The sequence below is a fragment of the Peromyscus leucopus genome, chromosome 1 (assembly GCF_004664715.2).
Source record: "Peromyscus leucopus breed LL Stock chromosome 1, UCI_PerLeu_2.1, whole genome shotgun sequence".
In the NCBI taxonomy this organism is placed as follows: Eukaryota; Metazoa; Chordata; class Mammalia; order Rodentia; family Cricetidae; genus Peromyscus; species Peromyscus leucopus.
In genome coordinates this window covers 103,504,217-103,523,586 of record NC_051063.1, presented here as the reverse complement: position 1 = coordinate 103,523,586, position 19,370 = coordinate 103,504,217, and the positions used below count along the sequence as shown (strand labels likewise).

Here is a 19,370-nt window from a genome sequence, read left to right as displayed (position 1 = left end):
TGAGATACATAAATTTCAGGCCAGTCTGGGATACATACTGAGACTCTGTATCAAATAAACAACCAAATGAAAATGGTAAAACTCTGTACCTAGTAAACAATAACTTCTATGAGCTACCTTCAATCCCAACAAATGTTGTGTAACTTGATCTCTATGACTTTGACTACTCTGCATACTTCTTAGAAATAGAGGTGATGTTTATCCTTTTGTGGATGGCTTATTTCACTTCGAGTAATTTCTTCAAGTACATCCCTATAGTATTGTGTGTCAGCCAGCATTACTTCTTTTTTAAGACTGAGTAATATTCCATTATATGTGTGTACTGTGTTTCATTTCCCTATTCTTCTGTCAGTGGAACTTTGACAGTTGTAATATTGCTCCTGTGAACATCAGTTTGCAAACATCTGTTCAAGTCTATGCTTTCAGTTCTTTTAGGTATATACCCAGGGAAATTTCTGAATTATATGTAATTCTATGTTTAATTTATTAAGGAAACACTATATATTTTTTTCCACAGCAGCTGGGTCATTTATAGTCCCACTACAGGGTTTCAGCTTTGTTACATCTTCAGCATGTTCTTTTCTCTTTCTTGATGATAAAGACCCAAATGAATGGAAAGTAGTATCTCATTGTGGTGGGTTTTCCTGTTTTTTACTATTTTATGTTTGTTTGGGGGTTGTGTTTTGTTGGTTGGTTGGTTGGTTGGTTGGTTGGTTAGTTAGTTGTTACAGGGGTTCATGTAGCCTAAACTGGCCTACACTCATTATATAGCCAAGGATAATCCTGCCTTTGCCTCCCAAGTGCTGAGAATATAGGCGTGTGCTACCAGGTGTCATTCTGTAGCCTAGACTGGTGTCACACTCAAAGCAGTCCTCCTGACTCAGCCTCTTGAATGCTGATATTACAGACATGATATATCACACCTGGCTTCACTGTAGGGGTTAATGGGTTGGTTGCTTTGTTTGTTTTGAGACAGGGTCACTTGTAGCTCATGCTGGCCTCAAACTTGCTATGTGACCTTGAATTTCTGATCCTCTTGCTTCTGCCTCCTGAGTGTTGAAATTGCAAGCATGCATCACCACCACACCTGGTTTATGGAGTGCGGAGGATAGAACAAGACAAGTACTCTTATAAACTGAGCTGCATCTCTGGCCCCTTCTGATAGTGTCTTTTAGTAACAGAGCACCTTATCATAGTTAATTCTGCTATTGGTCATGGCTTGAACCCTGTTTTGGGCACTATATTTTCTAAAAACAATGTGTGACTTTGCATTTCTACCTACCATAGTTATAGACTGTTTCTCCACATGATTCCTACCTGTTAACATGTAGGAATCTTTGTTTCCTCATGTTAGAATTTAAAATGTTAAGAGGACTTTGTTAGCTAGTATTTAATAGCAAAAAGTGAAGGGATACTGATAAAAATTACTTCTTAAATACTTGAAAAAGTTTGTTTGTGACAGGGTCTCATTTAGTCCAGAACCCACCATCTAGCTAAAGCAAGCCTTTAGTTCTAGCCTCCACTTCCCCAATGCTTGAATTATACATGTGTACCACTGAGATGCTTTACTTTATTTCTTGTTTGTACATGCATGTGTGTATATATATATATGTGTGTGCACACACAAATGTACCGTGGTGTGCATGTGGAATACAGAGGACAATTCTTGGGAATTGATTCTTTCTTCCACCATGGATCTGCTGATGAAACTCAGGTCATCAAGGTTTGCATGGCAAGTACTTCTACAAAACCAGCAGCTTCCCAGCCTGACATTTTACTTTTGTGTATGTGTGTAACTCCAAGTGGCCTGAAACTGTAGATTTTAAACATTCTCTGCTCTTTATAATATGGAAAATGCAATTGAGGACAGTCATTTCTGTGTGGTTGAATTGATGAATTAATATTTAGAAACAATCAGATTTCAAGTGATTTTGTTCCTGTTTTCTACCATTTTCATGAAATAAACAAAGTAGCCAATGGCTTCTAATTTTTCCTAGCTTAATGCAGATGCTGAAAGAGAAGAAGGAGAAGAGTTTGAAGACAACATGGATGTTTTTTGATGACAGCAGCTCCAGCCCTTCTGGCACTTTAAGGAATTACCCACTTACCTGCAAAGTTGTTTATTCCTATAAGGTTTGTATCTCCCCCATATATTGGTGATAGTAAATTGTGACAACTCTGAGAATTCATGAGACTCTCTGCTCACACTATGCTGGCTAGCATAAAGCTGCCATCTGTTGATAGCAATAGGACGTGGTAATGAAATGTTGAGACTCTGCCCTTGACTTTTCTGCTTAAAACCCTGTCTCTAGCCCCGTGGTTTTGGCACGTGCCTTTAATCCTAGTACTCAGAGGCAGAAGCAGACAGATCTCTGTTCAAGGACAGCCAGGCCTACACAGAGAAACCCTGTCTCAAAACCGCTGTCTTTGTTGCTCTTGAGCTACCCAAACGTACTTGGTCTCTGTGAGACCCAGTGTTTTGGGGGTTTTGTCTGTCTTCGGGGTTTCTTGGTTTGTTTGTTTTCCTATATATGGCAGGAATGGTATCTACTTTGAAGACTGAGTAACACTTCCATAATACAAAGCACTGAGCACAGTCTTATAAACTCTCAGTGGCTAGAGTCATGCCCCAGCTTGGCATAGACCTCCCCTTAGGACTCTCCCACCCCACCCCCACCCCCACCAGGTTTCAGACCAGAAGAAAAATGTCTTACAAAGTGGTTGTAGGAAAAAACCCAGCACAGTAGCCAGTGGCTGCAGTTCAGACTCCAGGGGCACTCAACTCCTCCCCCCCCCCCAACATCTTTATACTGCTCACTCCTTCTGCTAGAACTCCATTTCCTCACATCTCAGCTCCCTACTTCTCTTCCTTTGAGCCCAGCTCAAAAAAGCACCTTCCTTGCAGGAGAGGGCTCAGCAGTTAGAAGTCTTGTTGCCCTTACAAAGGACATAAATTCAGTTCCCATCATCCACGTAGAGCAATTCACAAGTACCTGTTAGTCCAACTCCAGGCCTCTGGCCTCCAAGGGCAACTATACTTATACCATACACATAATTAAAATAAAATGAATCTTTTTAAAAATCTCTTTCCTTTAAGAAAAAAAACTGGGTGGTGGCGCATGCTTTAATCCCAGCACTTGGAGGCAGAGGCAAGCGTATCTCTGTGAGTTCGAGGCCAGCCTGGTCTTACAGAGCGAGATCCAGGACAGGCACCAAAACTACACAGAGAAACCCTGCTCAAAAACAAACAACAAAAACAAAAAAGAAAGAAAGAAAGAAAAAGTACCTACTCAGGTCATCCTTAACAGCCTACTCTGACCTGTTTGTCCTCTTTTATTTACTCTGAACAGTCATGCATTGCTTAACAGTGGAATGCATTCTGAGAATGCAACTGCACTAAGAAAGAATGCATTAAGTGATTTCAGTGTCATGCAAACATAGAGGGAGTTCCATAGCCTATAGTAGAGCCTACTACTCACTGAGTTGTGTGCTCTGTATGTTTTACTACTGTTCATCAGGCCATAATGAACAAAGCACATGAGAAGTAACGGGGCTGCTTTCAGTAAACTTCTCTGTGTGTGTGACAGATTCTCATGGAGCCCAGGTTCAGCCTCAAACTCACTTGTAGCTGAGAATCCTCTCAAACGCTCAATCCTACTGCCCCTACCTCCCAAGTGTTGGGATTGCAGGTGTGCACTTCCAGGTTTAGCTCTATGGTAAAAGTTTTTTTTTTTGTTTGTTTGTTTGTGTTTGGTTGTTTTTCGAGACAGGGTTTCTCTGTGTAGCTTTGCGCCTTTCCTGGAGCTCACTTGGTAGCCAGGCTGGCCTCGAACTCCACAGAGATCCACTGGCTCTGCTCCCGAGTGCTGGATTAAAGGCGTGCGCCACCACTGCCGGCTGTTTGTTTTTTTAAGTAGAAGAAAATATATTCTAATATGACACTCAGCAGAATGTGTCTAGAATTCCAGTACTCAGGAGGTTGAAGCAGAGTGATTGAAAGATCAAAGCTAGCCTGAGCTACACAGAAAATTCCAGGCCAATCTGAGTCAAAAATGAACAAAAATAAAGGTAAAGGAAGAAACAGAAAAAAAGAGAAAAACAGTACAGTAGATTCACTGCCATTGCCATGTCCTATTATCAGTGCTTTATTACTCTGCATAACTGTATGCGCCATACTTCTGTATGTCTGGAAACACAGGTTTGTTCGTACAGTCACTGCCACAAGCATGAGGAGTGTGTTGCATTATGGTGTCATGATGGCTACAACATCATTAGATGACAACGTTTCCCTCTCCATTATAATTTTATTTTTGAGATAGGGTCTCACTCAGTAGCCTATGTAGAAAATACCTTCAGCCTTGAGGCAGCCCTCCTGCCTCCGCCTCCCAAGTGCTGGGATTATAGACAAATCAATACTGCCATGCCTGACTTTTATTGTAATCTTATAAGACCACTGCATATGTTGTAGTTCATTGTTGACTATAACCTCACGAAACACGTAATTAAACATTTGTGACCAGCTAAACTTTATCTTATTTATTTTCCTATTTCTTTGTCTGGCTCCTCACTGAAGATCCACAGAAACAGAAACTTTATGTGCCTTATCTGTGTGTGTTCAGCATCTCTGTGACAATGCCTGGCACAGGAAATAATTGTAGAAGGAGTAAATGAGGGATGCAAGGAAGGCATAAACAAGTGAATCCTCCTCTGTCCCCACTGTGATAAGACACAATAGAAGAGGATAATAGTGCCAGAGATGATGGGGGGAGGGGGTATAGAGAAAGTTTTCCAACTGTTGTACACTGATAACCCACCTGCACCCCATGTGCTGAATGCTGGCTACATCTACTACTCAATACCAGTAATTCCTGGGCTTTTGTCATCCATTCATTATATTTAAACACATAATACTTCTTGTTTCCTAAAAGGGTTAGAGCTTTTACGAGTGTAACTTGTTTTGATAATCTTCTGAAAATTTGAAGTCATCTTCTAAGATAGTTGGAAAGATCTTCCAAGGTATAAAGCTAAAGCTTAAAGTTGTTGTTACTTCTGATGTTATATTTCCTGATGTTACTTCTTATTGTTATATTTCCTTGAAAGTTCCACAAATAAGATTTGTGATAAATAAATGGAGAGTCCTAAGCCCCCAACTGATTTCAAACAGCTCATATTCTTCCCCATCACTTCTGCTGACATATCTGATCATTTCCCTACGGTAACCCAGAGTAGAAAAGTCTGTCTAGGGATCAGAAATTTAGCTTAGTAGAGTACTTCACTAACAGGCACGACTGTGGGTTCAAATCCCCAACCCTTGGCCGAGTGCTTGATCCCCAGAATCCATGTGACAGGAAAAGAGAACTGATTCCCAAAAGTGTGCAGACATACATGTAGGCAAAGCTCACACAATTTTTGAAAAGAACTGGGTGTGGTGGCGCACACCTTTAATGCTAGCCCTATGGAGGCAGAGGCAGGCAGGTCTCTGTGAGTTCCAGGCCAACCAGAGCCACATAGCGAGACCCTCCCTATCCCAAAAACAAACAAAAACAAACAAACCTTGTTTATAAATGTCAGATAAAAAGAAAGAATACCAAATTGTATGTGTATCTCCAAGATCTCTGTGCCATTCTTCAGCTTTTCTATAATGAATAAGCATGAATTTTAAAACCAGGAAAGCAAAATGCAGGAAATTAAAGATAGGTGGGAATGGATTTCTGACTTACTGAGAGTATTCAGACTTAAGGGACACAGAATTAAGATTGTATATTTAGTAGTCATTTATTAATTACTTGCTATCTGTAGTTGGGATGAGAGAAGAAACATAGCCCCACTCTAAGTCATTTTAGTAGGAAACCCACAGGGATGAACAGCTAGCTGGAGTGCTGTGCATGGAAGTCAGTGTCTGAGAGATGCAAAGGTCTCCCAGAAGTAACCACAGAGGCCAGAAGAGGGCATTGGGTCCATTGGAACTGAATTACAAACAGCTGTGAGCTGCCATGTGGTGCTGCAAATTAAACCCGGGTTCTCTGCAAGAGCAGCTGGTGCTCTAACAGCCGAGCCAGTTCTCCAGCCCTCAACGACATCTCAGGGTCATTTGCCCATAGAAATTGACTGATACTCAGCAGTCTATGGTGGTGGCGTACACCTTTAATCCCAGCACTTGGAGGCAGAGGCAGACAGATCTCTAAGTTAGAGGCCGGCCTAGTCAGGACAGCCAGGGCTACACAGAAAAACCCTGTCTTGAAAACACCAATAAAGAAAAAAGGAAAGAAAGGTGGAGGAGGGCTGGCAGACAGAGACCAAAGGGGAGAAACAGGCAAGGAAGGGCACAGTGTGCTCAGAGAGCAGGAAAGCGTATGCTGGCTCGAGGCTTGGAGTGGCCAGCTGTAGATCTCTAGTGCTCACTTCTGTTGGCCTACTGCTATAAAGCTGGACAATCCACATGGACCTCCATGGCTTGTCACAGGACAACAGCATGTTGTACTCTGATCCCTCCTGCTTTGCTTTCACACACATTCAAGTCTGGTTGTATTGATACTAAGTCTTGCCATGTACTCAGGAAAATGACTTCATTACAGAGGTCCCTTATGCTAGTGGTTTTGTTTGGTCATATTTGGGGGTTTGTTCCTTTGAAACAGGATGTCACTTTGTAGCCCAGGCTGGCCTGGAACTCCTCTTGTCTCAACCTGGGATTATAGGCATGTGTCACTCTACCGATCACACAATATAGTTTCAGAGTAACAAAAAATTCCCACAGAAAGAATATGGAGAGTAAATGGATGGGAGTTTCTTCATATTTTGACGTTAGACGTAATCTACTTAAAACCTGTCATTGGAGCTGGGTGGTGGTGGTACATGCCATTAATCCCAGCACTTGGGAGGCAGAGGCAGGGGATCTCTTAAGTGTGAGGTCAGGCTAGTGTACAGAGTGAGTTCCAGGACAGCCAGGGCTACACAGAGAATCCCTGTCTCAAAAACAAACAACAAAACAAAATCTGTTGTTAGAATATTCTGAATGGTCATTCATCTTCAGTCCTGTTTCTATGTCAGGAAGCTATGGCATCATCCATAATCTGGGTTTTGATGAAATATGAAATGTGTCTCAGGAAGTTACTCGCTTTCAATAACAGTTGTAATGCAGCATACCAGTAATCCTAGCACTCAGGTAAGTGGATGCAAGAGGGTCAGAAATCCAAGGTCTTCAAGGTCATGCTCAGCTACATAGCAAGATTGAGGTCAGCCTGGGTTACATGAGATCCTAAATCCCCCCAAAGAAAGAAAATGTTTCTCACTTTATTGGCTTCTGTTTGTTTGTATAATTTGGAGATGTTTTATACTTGAGTCTGGGATTTGAAGAACAATAAAGCCTTGTGTGGTAGTGGGACTTGGAGAAAGCTCTCAAGGCTTTTTCCTAGAGAACCAGAAGACACATGCCACATGTGACAGACAAGACTCTTCAGGAAGCCTTGCTAGAGACTCTGTGGAGTTCCCTCTGGAGCATCTGAGTTTCCTCAGGTTCTGTTTTCTCAAAAGCAGACATGTCGTGGGTGCCAGCAGAGACAGTAGAGCAACTACAGCTAGTGGAGAAACATCCATGTGGATCAGTCCCAGTCTCCACACTCAAGGCGGAGCAAAACCCAACCTCAGTCATTGGCTTGCTCATCACTTTCTTCTTTGGGCCACGACTTCAGTGATTCCAGAGGAGCACTAGGCGCTGCTCAGGCCACACTGCCATCCATGTACATGGTGCTGTTTCCACCGCATGCACTTCCATGATAGCCTCTGGTAGCCCTGCCATTCGGGTGCCTTCTCGGTTGCGTGTGCCTCCCAGGTCATCTTGGTTCTGTGCTTATTCTTGCCACATTGACCACCATTTTCAGAAAGTGGCAAGGGTGACATTTGGAATAAATGGAGGCATTGTGCTGAATAACTTATGGCAGATAAGCACAGCAGAGAAGCGAGCTGGAGCAAACATCCAGGCCCTTTGCTTCCAGCATCGCACTCTGTTCACTGAACCCGATTACCTCTTGAGGATACAGTTTCTGTTGCAGTTTTATTTTGTTTAGTTTTCTGAAGTAAAACTTCACCTCATTATGATAGTTTTACGACACTAAAATTTTGTTGCTCAAAATCATTTCAATATTTTTGACCCTGGCTTTTGTTATGACCAGCTCACATCTGCTCTTTATCTAACCTTTTTGATTTTGTCCATGGCCATCCTACATTGCAGGCTTCTCAACCAGATGAGTTGACCATTGAGGAGCATGAGGTGTTAGAAGTGATTGAAGATGGAGATATGGAAGACTGGGTAAAGGTATATTCCTTTGCTCATATCACCCCTTCTTGTGATGTTTCAGGCATTTATTTTGGTTCTTGGTATGCTCTGTCCAAATTGTGTGTATAAACCTGTTTTTTCCCCTATCTTTTGCCCAGGCTCGAAATAAAGTTGGACAAGTGGGTTATGTTCCAGAAAAATACCTACAATTTCCCACCTCAAACAGCCTACTGAGCATGCTGCAGTCCTTGGCTGCTTTGGACAGTCGGTCCCACACATCCAGCAATTCCACAGAAGCAGAACTCGTTTCAGGCAGCCTCAATGGAGATGCTAGTGGTAAAGACTAAAATAAGACACTCAGTCTGGTCACAGTTCTGATCTAAACTAGTACCTGGAAGTTACTTTATGTCCTGTGTCTTCCTATATTTGATAGCACTAGTCCTGATTAGTAGAAGTTACTTTCAGTGAATAAAAACTTAAAAACTTATTCTTGTCTTATATGATGCTTGCTAGTTGTTATGGAGCACAAGGGTGGTTATGAAATCAGTCCAGCTGGCTAGACATGGTATGTGTACACCTGTTACTCTAGTAGTTGGGAGTTTGAAGCAGAAGGATTGTTGAAAGTTTGAGACCAGCTACAGAAAAGACCTTATCTTAGAATCAAGGACAAAACAGTGCATTTGTCTGTTCTTATCAATTTGTCTTTCTCTTGCTTCCAGTCTGTTTTGTGAAAGCACTTTATGATTATGAGGGCCAGACGGACGATGAATTGTCCTTTCCTGAGGGAGCAATTATCCGTATCTTGAACAAAGAAAACCAGGATGATGATGGCTTCTGGGAAGGGGAGTTCAATGGTCGAATTGGCGTTTTCCCATCGGTGCTAGTGGAAGAACTCTCAGCCTCAGAGAATGGTGACACTCCGTGGACAAGAGAGATTCAGGTACATGAGAGGAAGAAAGATAGATAAGCCTCTCCTTCATTCTAATCCTTGATAGCCAGGTGTCTGTCTGCACAACTGGATTTGGAAAACTAGAGGCTTGTTAGGACTTTGTAGGAAATGACCATCTTACATTCCATTCTCTTTCCCAAATTGTTTTCTCTGAATTCATTAAAGTACTGAATTTCACATAACATTTAAAAGATGATTCTGCTGGAGAGAAAGAAGCCAGGGAGGGGATTATTAACTTCAGCTGGCTTCTGAGGTATGGCCCTTAGCTGGCCCTGCTACTTCATTAGAAGACTTGCCTCCCCCAGGTCCACCAGTGCTCTCTGGGGCTCAGTTTCCCTCATCACAGCTAAGTATTGTTTTACAGAAGATTTGTCCTCTTTGGAGATCTATCCCACCAGGTCTGGCAGATGGAAGGGTAAAGCATGTGATTTCGAGTACTTAGTCTGACGTGTAGAAAACCTAGGGAAGTCAGGAGCTCAACCAATGATTTTATCTTCACACACAGACACCATTTGTCCCCATTTTGTTCTTCACAGATTTAGCTGAATTGCCTAATAGAAGAACCCCAGAGAATGGTTTGACTCAGTAACTGTTTAAGATCAATTAGAATCAATAGAAGAATGAAATCTGAGAGGGAAGAGTTAAGTGCAATACAAAGTTGAAGTTTCAGACTTTAGTTTAGGACTGTTTGCTTCTATGAGGCTGACAAGTGTTAACAGTTATATCTTAGCTCCAGAGAAGAGAAGGCATGCTGAGCAGTGGAACAGCCAGGCTCTCCTTCCTGAGGCCAGTATCTCATAACTCTGCCTCCTTTGCTGCAGATCTCTCCATCCCCCAAGCTGCACACATCCCTGCCTCCACTGCCGCTGTAATGACCAGCCTCCCAGCAGCCCTTATCCCAGTCCAGATAAGAGGAGCTCCCAGTTCTTCCCCCGGTCTCCTTCAGCCAATGGTAAGCATCCTGGGCACATGCCCTCAGCACTCACATCTACACTAGCATCTTTACTGTTCAGTCATCAACCTCTTGGGTTCTCTCCCTCAGAAAACAGCCTTCATGCCGAATCACCAGGGTTCTCACAAGCATCAAGGCAGACTCCTGACACCTCATATGGCAAGCTACGGCCTGTAAGTCTCATATTTTAAAGGGTTGTAGATTGCATAGTTCTTCCAAATTGAAAGTGAGAAACTTCTGCCAGCAGACTAAGGAAATAATTCCACCCAAGTCTAGTTTAGTGAACCATGGAGTTCATTCAGGTTAACTTATATGAGCATAAATGAGAGATTTGTTAGAGGAGCATGCATGACTCAAAGTATCACCAAAGAGCCAACCACATAGGTGACTACTCTCCAAAGCTCTATTCCTAAAATTTCCTGAACAACTCCAGAGACAGATTGACCCATTGCAAATCTCATCTCAACAATTGCTGCAATTTATTTAATAATGTAGAGGATCTTGTGAACCCCATAGCTTTCAAAGTTGCCTATTTTTTGTTTATTTTCTGAATTTGACTTTTCTTTTCTTTCTTAAATCTTGCCACACAGGAGGATGTGTTTAGACAAAAGAGCTAACTGTGCAACATAGGAAATTGCACTCTTATTTGTGATGTGAGTGGAGGTGGAAATCATTACGTCAAGTGAAAATATGTGGGGCACAGGACAGCAGCTGTTGACATTTTCTCACTTATATGGAGTATATATTTTAAAAGGTTTTCTCATAGAAATTGAGAATAGGATGGTATTTATCAGAGTTTGAGGAAAATAGAAGTAAGAAGAAGATGAGGAAAAGTTGATCAATGGGTAGCAATTAATAGTTACCTAGAAGTAAAAATTCTGTTGTGCAAGTTCAACATAGAGTAAATACTAGTAATTAAAATGTACTCTATATTTCCAAAAGCAAGGGAAATAATTTTGATTGTTTTCACTATAAATAAGTAAAATATTTGATAAGATGAATTTAAACTATATAAATTGGCTTATTTTTTATTTAAAAAAAAAAAGAAAGTAGGAAATTCATTTTTCCCCCATGGTCACTCTTGTTACTGATCTGCCATACAATGATTTGGGGAAGTAAAAAAACTTTTGGAAAGAAAGGCTATAAAGTGAGCTGGATGTGGTGGTGGTGCATACCTTTAATCCCAGCACTCAGGAGGCAAAGGCAAGTGAATCTCTGTGAGTTCTAGGCTAGTCTGATCTATATAGCAAATTCTAGACCAGATCCTGTCTTTAAAAAAACAAAAAGAGGGAGGTGTTGGAGACATGGCTTAGCAGTTAAGAGCACATGCTGCTACTGCAAATGGTCTGAGTTTGGTACCCAGCACCAACCTACATGGTGGCTCACAACTATCTGCAACCCAGTTCCAGAGAGTCCAGTGCCCTTTTCCAGCCTTCTCAGTCACCAGAGATGCACATGGTACAAATACATGCATACAGCAAACACTCATACACATAAAATAAATCATTTCTCTTGAAAGGAAGGCTATAAAATAACTGATCTAGTCTACATTGGAACTTTCCTCACTGAGCCAGAGATCAAAGAGGGTCGCTGTGAGTGCTTAAATACAAACATAACATAACTGTGAAGTGAAGCAATTTCTTAGTATACATTTATTAAGCAGATCTCTGAGTTTAAGGCCAGTCTGGTTTACGGATCAAGTTCCAAGACAGCCAAGGTTACACAGAGAAACTCTGTCTCCGAAAGACAAAAGAACCCATTTTTCTGGGGGCTGAAGAGATGACTTAGCAGTTAAGAGCACTGGCTACTCTTCCAGAAGACCTGGGTTCAATTCCCAGCACCCTGTGGCAGCTCATAGCCATCTGTAACTCCAGTTCTGGGGATCCAGTACCCTCTTCTAGTGTTCAAGGACGCTGCATGCACATAGTAGGCAGACAAAACAGTTACACACATTACAGTGTATCTTTGTAAAAGAACATATTTTTCTGTGTTTGCTTCTTTGAAGGACATTGAAGTAAGATACACTTGATGACCCCAAGAGCGTAAGATCTGAAGGCTGTATTGTGACAGGTAGTCACCTCTGCAGTTAGTGCTCTGCACCCACACTCTGCTGTCATTGCACTCTCATCTGCCACTACACTCCCGGCCGTAGCCTGAGAACTGGTAATCTAGAGGATAGGAGGCAGTTCTCTTTTTTCCGAATTTGATTCCTTGATCCACTAGCTTCATTCATTCAGCAGACATGCTTTAAGAACTTTGTTGGAGTCATGGGTCTCTATTCTAATATCATTGTTACAGAAGACATTGTAAGGTGATGAGCAGCATGGGGTTTTGATTGCTTATGTATTTTGAAAGCCTTGCTACTGGCTGGGCATGGTGGCACATGCTTGTAATTCCCAACACTTGGAATGCCTAGACTATATAATAACAAGAACTTGTTTCAAAAAGAAAAAACAGTTGCTCTGGCAGCTTAGTAGGGAAAATGGAAAGAAGCAGAACAGACGAGGGAGCCACTAGAAGGCTGGAGCAGACAATGGCAACAAGGCTGTCAGGTGAGGCAGAATGGAGTGAAGAGGACGCGCCTGTCCATCTCTGTAGATAGACTTCATGGTTCTGTCTCTTGGCTGCATTTATTGAAGTCATTGAACTCACTCTTCCCAGGCGATCTCATCTACTCCATGACCATGAAAACCATTTCCATAGCAACAACTCCCACATTCATGTCTCTCTCCTGAGCTTTGGCTTGTGGGATGGCAGCTTAGATGCCCCAGACCCACAAACTCAGCGAAATGGGGTTAAATCTCTTCCCTTCTAGGCGTGTTCCTTCTCCATCTTTCCTGTGTGGAGGAGTGGAAGCCACACCCTCCTCCAAGCCTTGGAATCATTCCTGCTGCCTTACTAGTCCCAGCCTCCTACCCCTCAGCACAGACATTTACCAGAGTAAACCAGCCTGGTTTACTCTCAGAACTCTACACTGTTCAGTTGACATCCACACTCATCCAGATGACCAGAACATCTAAGTCATCTTCAAAGTACTTGTGTCCACCTACAGTCTCTTCTAAGCTGTTGACTCATGTTTTTCCACCCAGATCTGACACTCCTTACAACCAACAACCTCTCCCCACATACAAAACCCAAGTTTCTTTTTTTTTCTTCAACTTCTTTCTTCAGTGCTGGGGATTGAACTCGGGGCCTTGAGCCTGATAAACAAGCCTTCTACCACTAGGTTTTATTCCCAGCCCCATGTTTTTGGTTTGGTTTGAGACAAAATCTCATGGTAGAGCCCAGGCTGGCCTCCATCTTTTTGCAGTTCTCTTGCCTCTACTTCCTGCATGCTAAGATTACAAGCATGTACCACCATGTCTGACCGTCCAAGTTTCTTACTGTAACTTAGTAAAGCCTTTCACTTCTCGCCCCAGCCCATCTCCCCAGCCTGCCTCCTGTGGCTCTCCGCAGAGACATAGTGAGCAGAGCAGTTCCATTCCCTACACTACGTCTTCTTTTTTGCCATCTCCTGGCCTTTGCTTTGGAGAAGGGGTTTAGGACTACAGCCACCGTATCCCTTGGGACCTTACCTCACAAGCAATCTGATCTGACATTTCATGCAGAATGGGGCCTGCTTTTCAGGGTAGAGGCACATAGAAAGCTGGGAGCATTTCCCAGACCCTTGGGTGTCAGTGCCTATAAAGAGGAGTATTGGAGCTTTCCAGGTGCCAGGTTCTGAGTCAGGAGCTGACTGACAATCCTGTAATTGTCTCCTGCTCAGGTCCGGGCGGCACCCCACCACCCACACAGAACCACCGACGGCCAGCTGAGAAAATGGAGGATGTAGAGATCACACTGGTGTGACAGTGGGTTTACCTTCCGTTCTTGCTACAATCGAGGCCGGGCTTGGAGTTTGGCCAGTTGTTTCTAGGCACCTTTGCATGATGATGACTCTTGAACAGAGCAAAACCGAGGAGGATTCTATGTGACTGGTTGGCCTGATTGTGCCTTTTTTGTTGTCATTTTCTATGTCATCTCTCCTACCATAGCACAAACCATAGCGGGTCCTAGAAGCAGAGGGGAGCAGCTCTCATGCCTTATGGTGGCCCATTTTTATATGAGACTCAAGGCCAGGCCCAGATCCAGGGCACAGACCCAGAATTGCTGATCATGTGCACTTGTACAGTATATTACTGTGGCCACAAGGCTGTGGCAAAGATCTCATCTTTCTTCAAGTGGATTTTGCTCTTCTGATTAAGTATTAATCAGATTATGTCGGCTATATAAAGAAACAAGAAGGATCCAGGAGAGGCTGGCTCCTCCCTGAGGTTCATATTCATACTGAAAATGCAACTTTACTGGGAAGAAAGTGGACTGCCTGAGCTTAGCGCCAATTGCATTAATGCACATCTCTTCCACAACTAACAGATTTAAAATAACAGTGTCCTTTGTATTAATATTTATGCCATTCATTTAGTATTAGTGGGCTAACCTGGAGGGCTGAAGCCACATCTTGCCCATCACATAGACTAGTAGAAGGGAGATTATGGCAGAAGCAGCAATGGAGCTTCCAGATTTAAAATGAGCCACCTGAATGTTCTCTTCGTCTTTGGGTATTTCCCTCTTGGTTTCCCAGTGTATACCCTTCTGACCAGTACCCTTTGGACCCAAGTATCAGGCTGCAGTGAGGACATAGGCCTACGTTGTGCAGCTTCTCTACTGGGAAGTCCCTTATATTATTTTATTCCCAAGCCAGAGCACTGGCCCAGACACCGGGTTGTGATTGGTGCAGACAGACCAGCTGTCGCCTTTAGAAAGTGCAGCTTCAGGTCCCATGCCTTGACATTGTCTGGGTGAAGAACCTGTGAGCCCTGGAGGAAACCTGCTTCCTGTGGAAAGGATAAAGAACTGCACCTCTGCACAGGTGAGACCAAGGAGACCAAACCTGCAGGTCCTGGGAGAGCCGCAGCAGCAGGGCCCTGAAGGGCTGCCCGCAATGTGGACTGTGGGTCTTCTTGACCTAGGGAACAAAGTGATGTTTGCCAATTCTCTTTTCCTTGGTTAGGAAGTGAAATTCACAGATTTAAAGGTTGTCTGATGCTTTGAAATTTCCATCCCTCCTGAGAATCTCTAAAAACTTGAAATGTCCACATGTCCCCGTGGGATTTTTGACCGATGATCACTTTAGCGATGATACTCTGGTGAATCTTCTCCATGAATCTGGATTTTTGGTTTTTGCATTTATCAGTTGATCTATTTGAGGTCTTTTTATGTTTATCAAACTTATTCTTAAGTTTAAAAAATTAAAGGCTGTTTTAAGATTTTCAAATTTGCCGATCTTTAAAGTGCTTATAGTAGAGCATTTCCTGCCGCCCCGTCTTGTATTCTCTTTAGCTAACCAAATTGTCCTTGGATTTGAGTTTCCCATCACCTCAGTTATTTGAACTCTTTTGTTATATTTTAAAATATTTTTTGGAAGAGCTGCTAATTTTATTTTAAGGAACAAAGTTGTAAAAATATGCCTTTTTAAAAAATAACCCTTCTCTCCAGGCCGCGTAACCCGGCATCACCACGCACAGGTCAGGGCTCAGAGGGAGCCTCCGTGCAGATGCGCTTTCTTTACAGTGGCTGAAAAAGTTTGTATTTATTATGTATAAAATGTTGAATAATAAAAAGTGGAATTAAGTTTTCCAAGTGTCCTGATAAAGAGTTGAATAAACAGGCTTTGAGAGAGATTAGAGAAGAGAAACTGCTTCTTCCAGAAACACTCCTGGGCCATGCTTAAACCACTTACCGTGTGCAGAGAGCAGGAAGTGAGTCCACCCAGACAATGAGATCCTGATGCTAAGCTTTTCCAGCAAGAGAGGAGAAAAGACAGGTTATGTATTGAAGGCCAGGACTAGTAGGCATGCTGGTGATCTAGTTACTGGCTTCCAAACAACCACAAGCCAAGGACTAGCGCCCAGCCTGGGTGTGGAGGAACTCACAAATTATGATATCTATGATGTGTATGTGAGTACAAGTGTGTATGTACCACAGCACATGTTTGTGTATCAGGACAATTTTTGAGAGATGGCTTTCTCTCCACTTTGCTGAGGCAGGTTTCTTGTTTTTGTTGTGCTGTGTACCCCAAGACCATCCATCTTACAGAAGTGCTAGGTTACAAATGTGTGCCACTATATCCTGCTTTTTTCCCCTGTGGGTTCTGAGGATTGAACAAGAGCTTTTACTCACTGCGCTCTCTCACCGGCCACGTTTTGTCATTCTTTTTGATGGCTGCACCATATTCAGTTGTTTGGCTATGTAATCATTTAATCATTCCTTTAGTGAAGGGCATTTGAGTTGTTTCTAGCTACTTCTAGGAAATTGAAGCTAACATCACTGTGTGTATTTCCTTATAAATTTGTTCCATTGTAAATATTGGGCAAACTCCTAAATGTAGAATTTGACAGAAAGGGTATATATTTACTTTTGTTAGATTTTTGGCAAATTGGCTTCCAAAAGAATTGCATCCATTTACATTTCCACCATCAGCATGTGGAGCAACATGGACTTGCAAGTCAGGTATGGGTTATTAAATCCTGGCTGAGCCACTTGGAGCAGCTATGAGGACTGATTCTGTGTCCTGCAGCCTGAGAAGCCTAGATCCAGGAAGGACACAAAGTGTGTATGTAGCACAGGGAGGCTACAAGCACCATTTGCACTACTATCACCTCTCACTTTCGAGTCTGACACTAGTCTTGGAGATGTGGTCTTCAACCTAGGTCAGGGTTCAGCCAGTTGTCCTACCCCAGTGTCATCCATGTTGACTTCCCTTGTCACAGGAACTGACCAAGCCATCAGCCCATAGACTCACTGTTCATTACCTGGTCCCCGACTCTCTAAGCCTAGGTCCGTAAGTTAGAGTCAGAGTAAGAGGATGTTTCTGGCTTTAGCCCTGCCACTACCTAATGGGACATCTTTCCCTCCCAGCTGCTACCACTCCACCTTTAAAAAGGATGCAATGAGCCGGGCAGCGGTGGTGCCTCTAATCCCAGCACTTGTGGGTTCGAGGCCAGCCTGGTCTACAGAGTGAGATCCAGGACAGGTACCAAAGCTACACGGAGAAACCCTGTCTTGAAAAACCCAAAAGGATGCAATGAAACTCTCCCTCTAGATCAGTTGAATTATTCTAGTTGCAGGAGGAAACTACACAGAAGCTCATGATGTTTGAAAATAGACACGGATTTCCTGGGGTGGCAAGAGAAAAAAACAAAATTCAGGTCCCTGGACTCATCCCCGGAGACAAGGCAATGACTGCGCTCTGTATTGCAGTGACACTCGCAGGCTGCACCAGTCGCAGCCACAGCTCTGGGATTTGGTTCTAATTTCTGCCCAGCTCTCTTGAATGGCCTGTGACAATGTCTGGCGGCACTAACTCTTCTGCATTTATTTAGTGTAAGGTGGTGTATAATATACATACGCATCAGAAATACAACCAAATTACAGAAATTTTATGTCAGAAAATGGAGAATTGAAAATTTTTCCTGCAATCCTGCAACTTGACATAACCAGTTTAGTTTTCCCCCTGGACCCTTGCTGGGTTTGTCTTGTTAAAGCACGAGCTGCCGAGAACCACAAGAACACCAGAGTGTATTGACCCAGTGGCCAAAAAAACCATTGAACTCTTTCATGTCTTTTCCTGAGAGTGCTGTTCGGGGAACATGTTTTTAAATGTTATCCTGAAGCATAATAGAAAGAACCTTGTGAGCAGGGGTCACAGGCTTGTGTGCCAAACACACCAGTAAGGAGCAGGGAAAGAACTGTGGGCACCCTCTGCCATGATCTCAGTCTCAGCCCTCAACTTCCTCATCTGTAACTTGGGAGTGAGAAGATGATATAAACTGCCTCAGATCTAGGATTAAATAAGGTAAGGTATAAATGAAGATATTGACTAGTGGATGTACTTCCAGCAGAGATGGTACCCGTGGAATGTCTGAGTCTCACAAGCAGGCTTACACCTGGGGTCAGGACTCCTCCAGAGGCCACCTGCTGGACACTGGAGGGGCTCACATCTTGTGAGAGACTCAAGAACCGGCTTGAGCCAGGACTGGAGAGTAGGATCCCTACACCAGGACTTGTTTCTTATCCCTGGGGTCTCAAGATCAGTAAGGCTTGAGCCTGGGCAGTTCAGGCAGCAGTCCTCATACCTGTGGATCGGCCCCTGAGGGAAGCTCCATGGAGGGTTCCATGGAGAGGTACACACACAGCCAGGAAGCCATTGGGCCTTGCCTGAGACTTATAGAGAGGATTGGGAGCGGAAGCCAAACTAGCTTCCACAACATTAGGACAGCCCCTCTACTGAACCTGAGTCTAGTTTTTGCCAAAGGGAATCAGAGTCTTCACCCATTTTTTTTTTTTGTTGTTGTTGTTGTTTTGGCTTCTTTTTAAAATCTTTTGAAGAGTCTCATGTAGCCCAGGCTGGCCTCCAACTCGGGATGACTGAATTTCCGATCCTCTTGCCTTGTTGGTTGATTCCAGGCATAATATACAGTACTCAGTTTTATGTGGTACATGCGGCTTTCTGCGCGCTAAGCAAGCATCCTACCAAGTAAGCCTAAGTCCCTTTCACGTAGTTCTGCTGTAACCTTGGGCAAACTCCTGCCACTTCTCTGGCTCTCTCCATGCACAGGCCATTCCAGTTTTTATTAGGGGTCCTAGAGGTCTCTCTTGCTGGCCCTGACTCTTCCTTGGGGATTCACATGAGCTCCCTCGGGGGAGTTGGAGGGGCAGAAGGGTCCCTGTACCCAGAAGTGATTTACACTTACTGGGTAACTCATATGGGTCATCAAAATAGGGTTCACTACTACTTGAGGTATGGCAAAAACATCTGGAGGGACTTGGCTCAGATGGTGTGTCTGGCAGCAGCCTCCCAGGACTCACTCTGGTGTCCCTGCATGTGCCTCACCTAACCTTCAGCTCAGAGTCGAAAATGGAAGAACACGTGGGAGAGTCAGGTTAGGCACAGCTCTGTGTACCCTGGTGGAGGAGCACTGCCCAGTTGGGAGCCTATCTCTTGAGAGATTGGGGTTTTGTGGTGCAGGGGCTGGAGAAATGATTCAGAGGTTAAGAGCACTGGCTGCTCTTACCGAGGACCCAGGTTTAATCCCAGCACCCACATGCTCATCCATAACCATAACTTCAATTTCAGGGAATCTGGCCTGTGTGGGCAC

General features: G+C 43.5%; 1 protein-coding gene across 1 annotated transcript in view; it reads left to right on the top strand.

The window, feature by feature from the left end:
• LOC114698737 (F-BAR and double SH3 domains protein 2) overlaps positions 1-15,847 on the top strand; it is a 17,986-nt gene extending 2,139 nt beyond the window's left edge. The window contains 9 exon segments of the mRNA XM_037206161.1: positions 1,998-2,054; positions 2,056-2,133; positions 8,228-8,311; positions 8,431-8,608; positions 8,992-9,212; positions 10,043-10,090; positions 10,092-10,173; positions 10,264-10,346; positions 13,940-15,847. Coding sequence (XP_037062056.1) covers positions 1,998-2,054; positions 2,056-2,133; positions 8,228-8,311; positions 8,431-8,608; positions 8,992-9,212; positions 10,043-10,090; positions 10,092-10,173; positions 10,264-10,346; positions 13,940-14,005 — 897 coding nt within the window. The 3' untranslated portion in view covers positions 14,006-15,847.
• Positions 15,848-19,370: the final 3,523 nt, after the last annotated feature.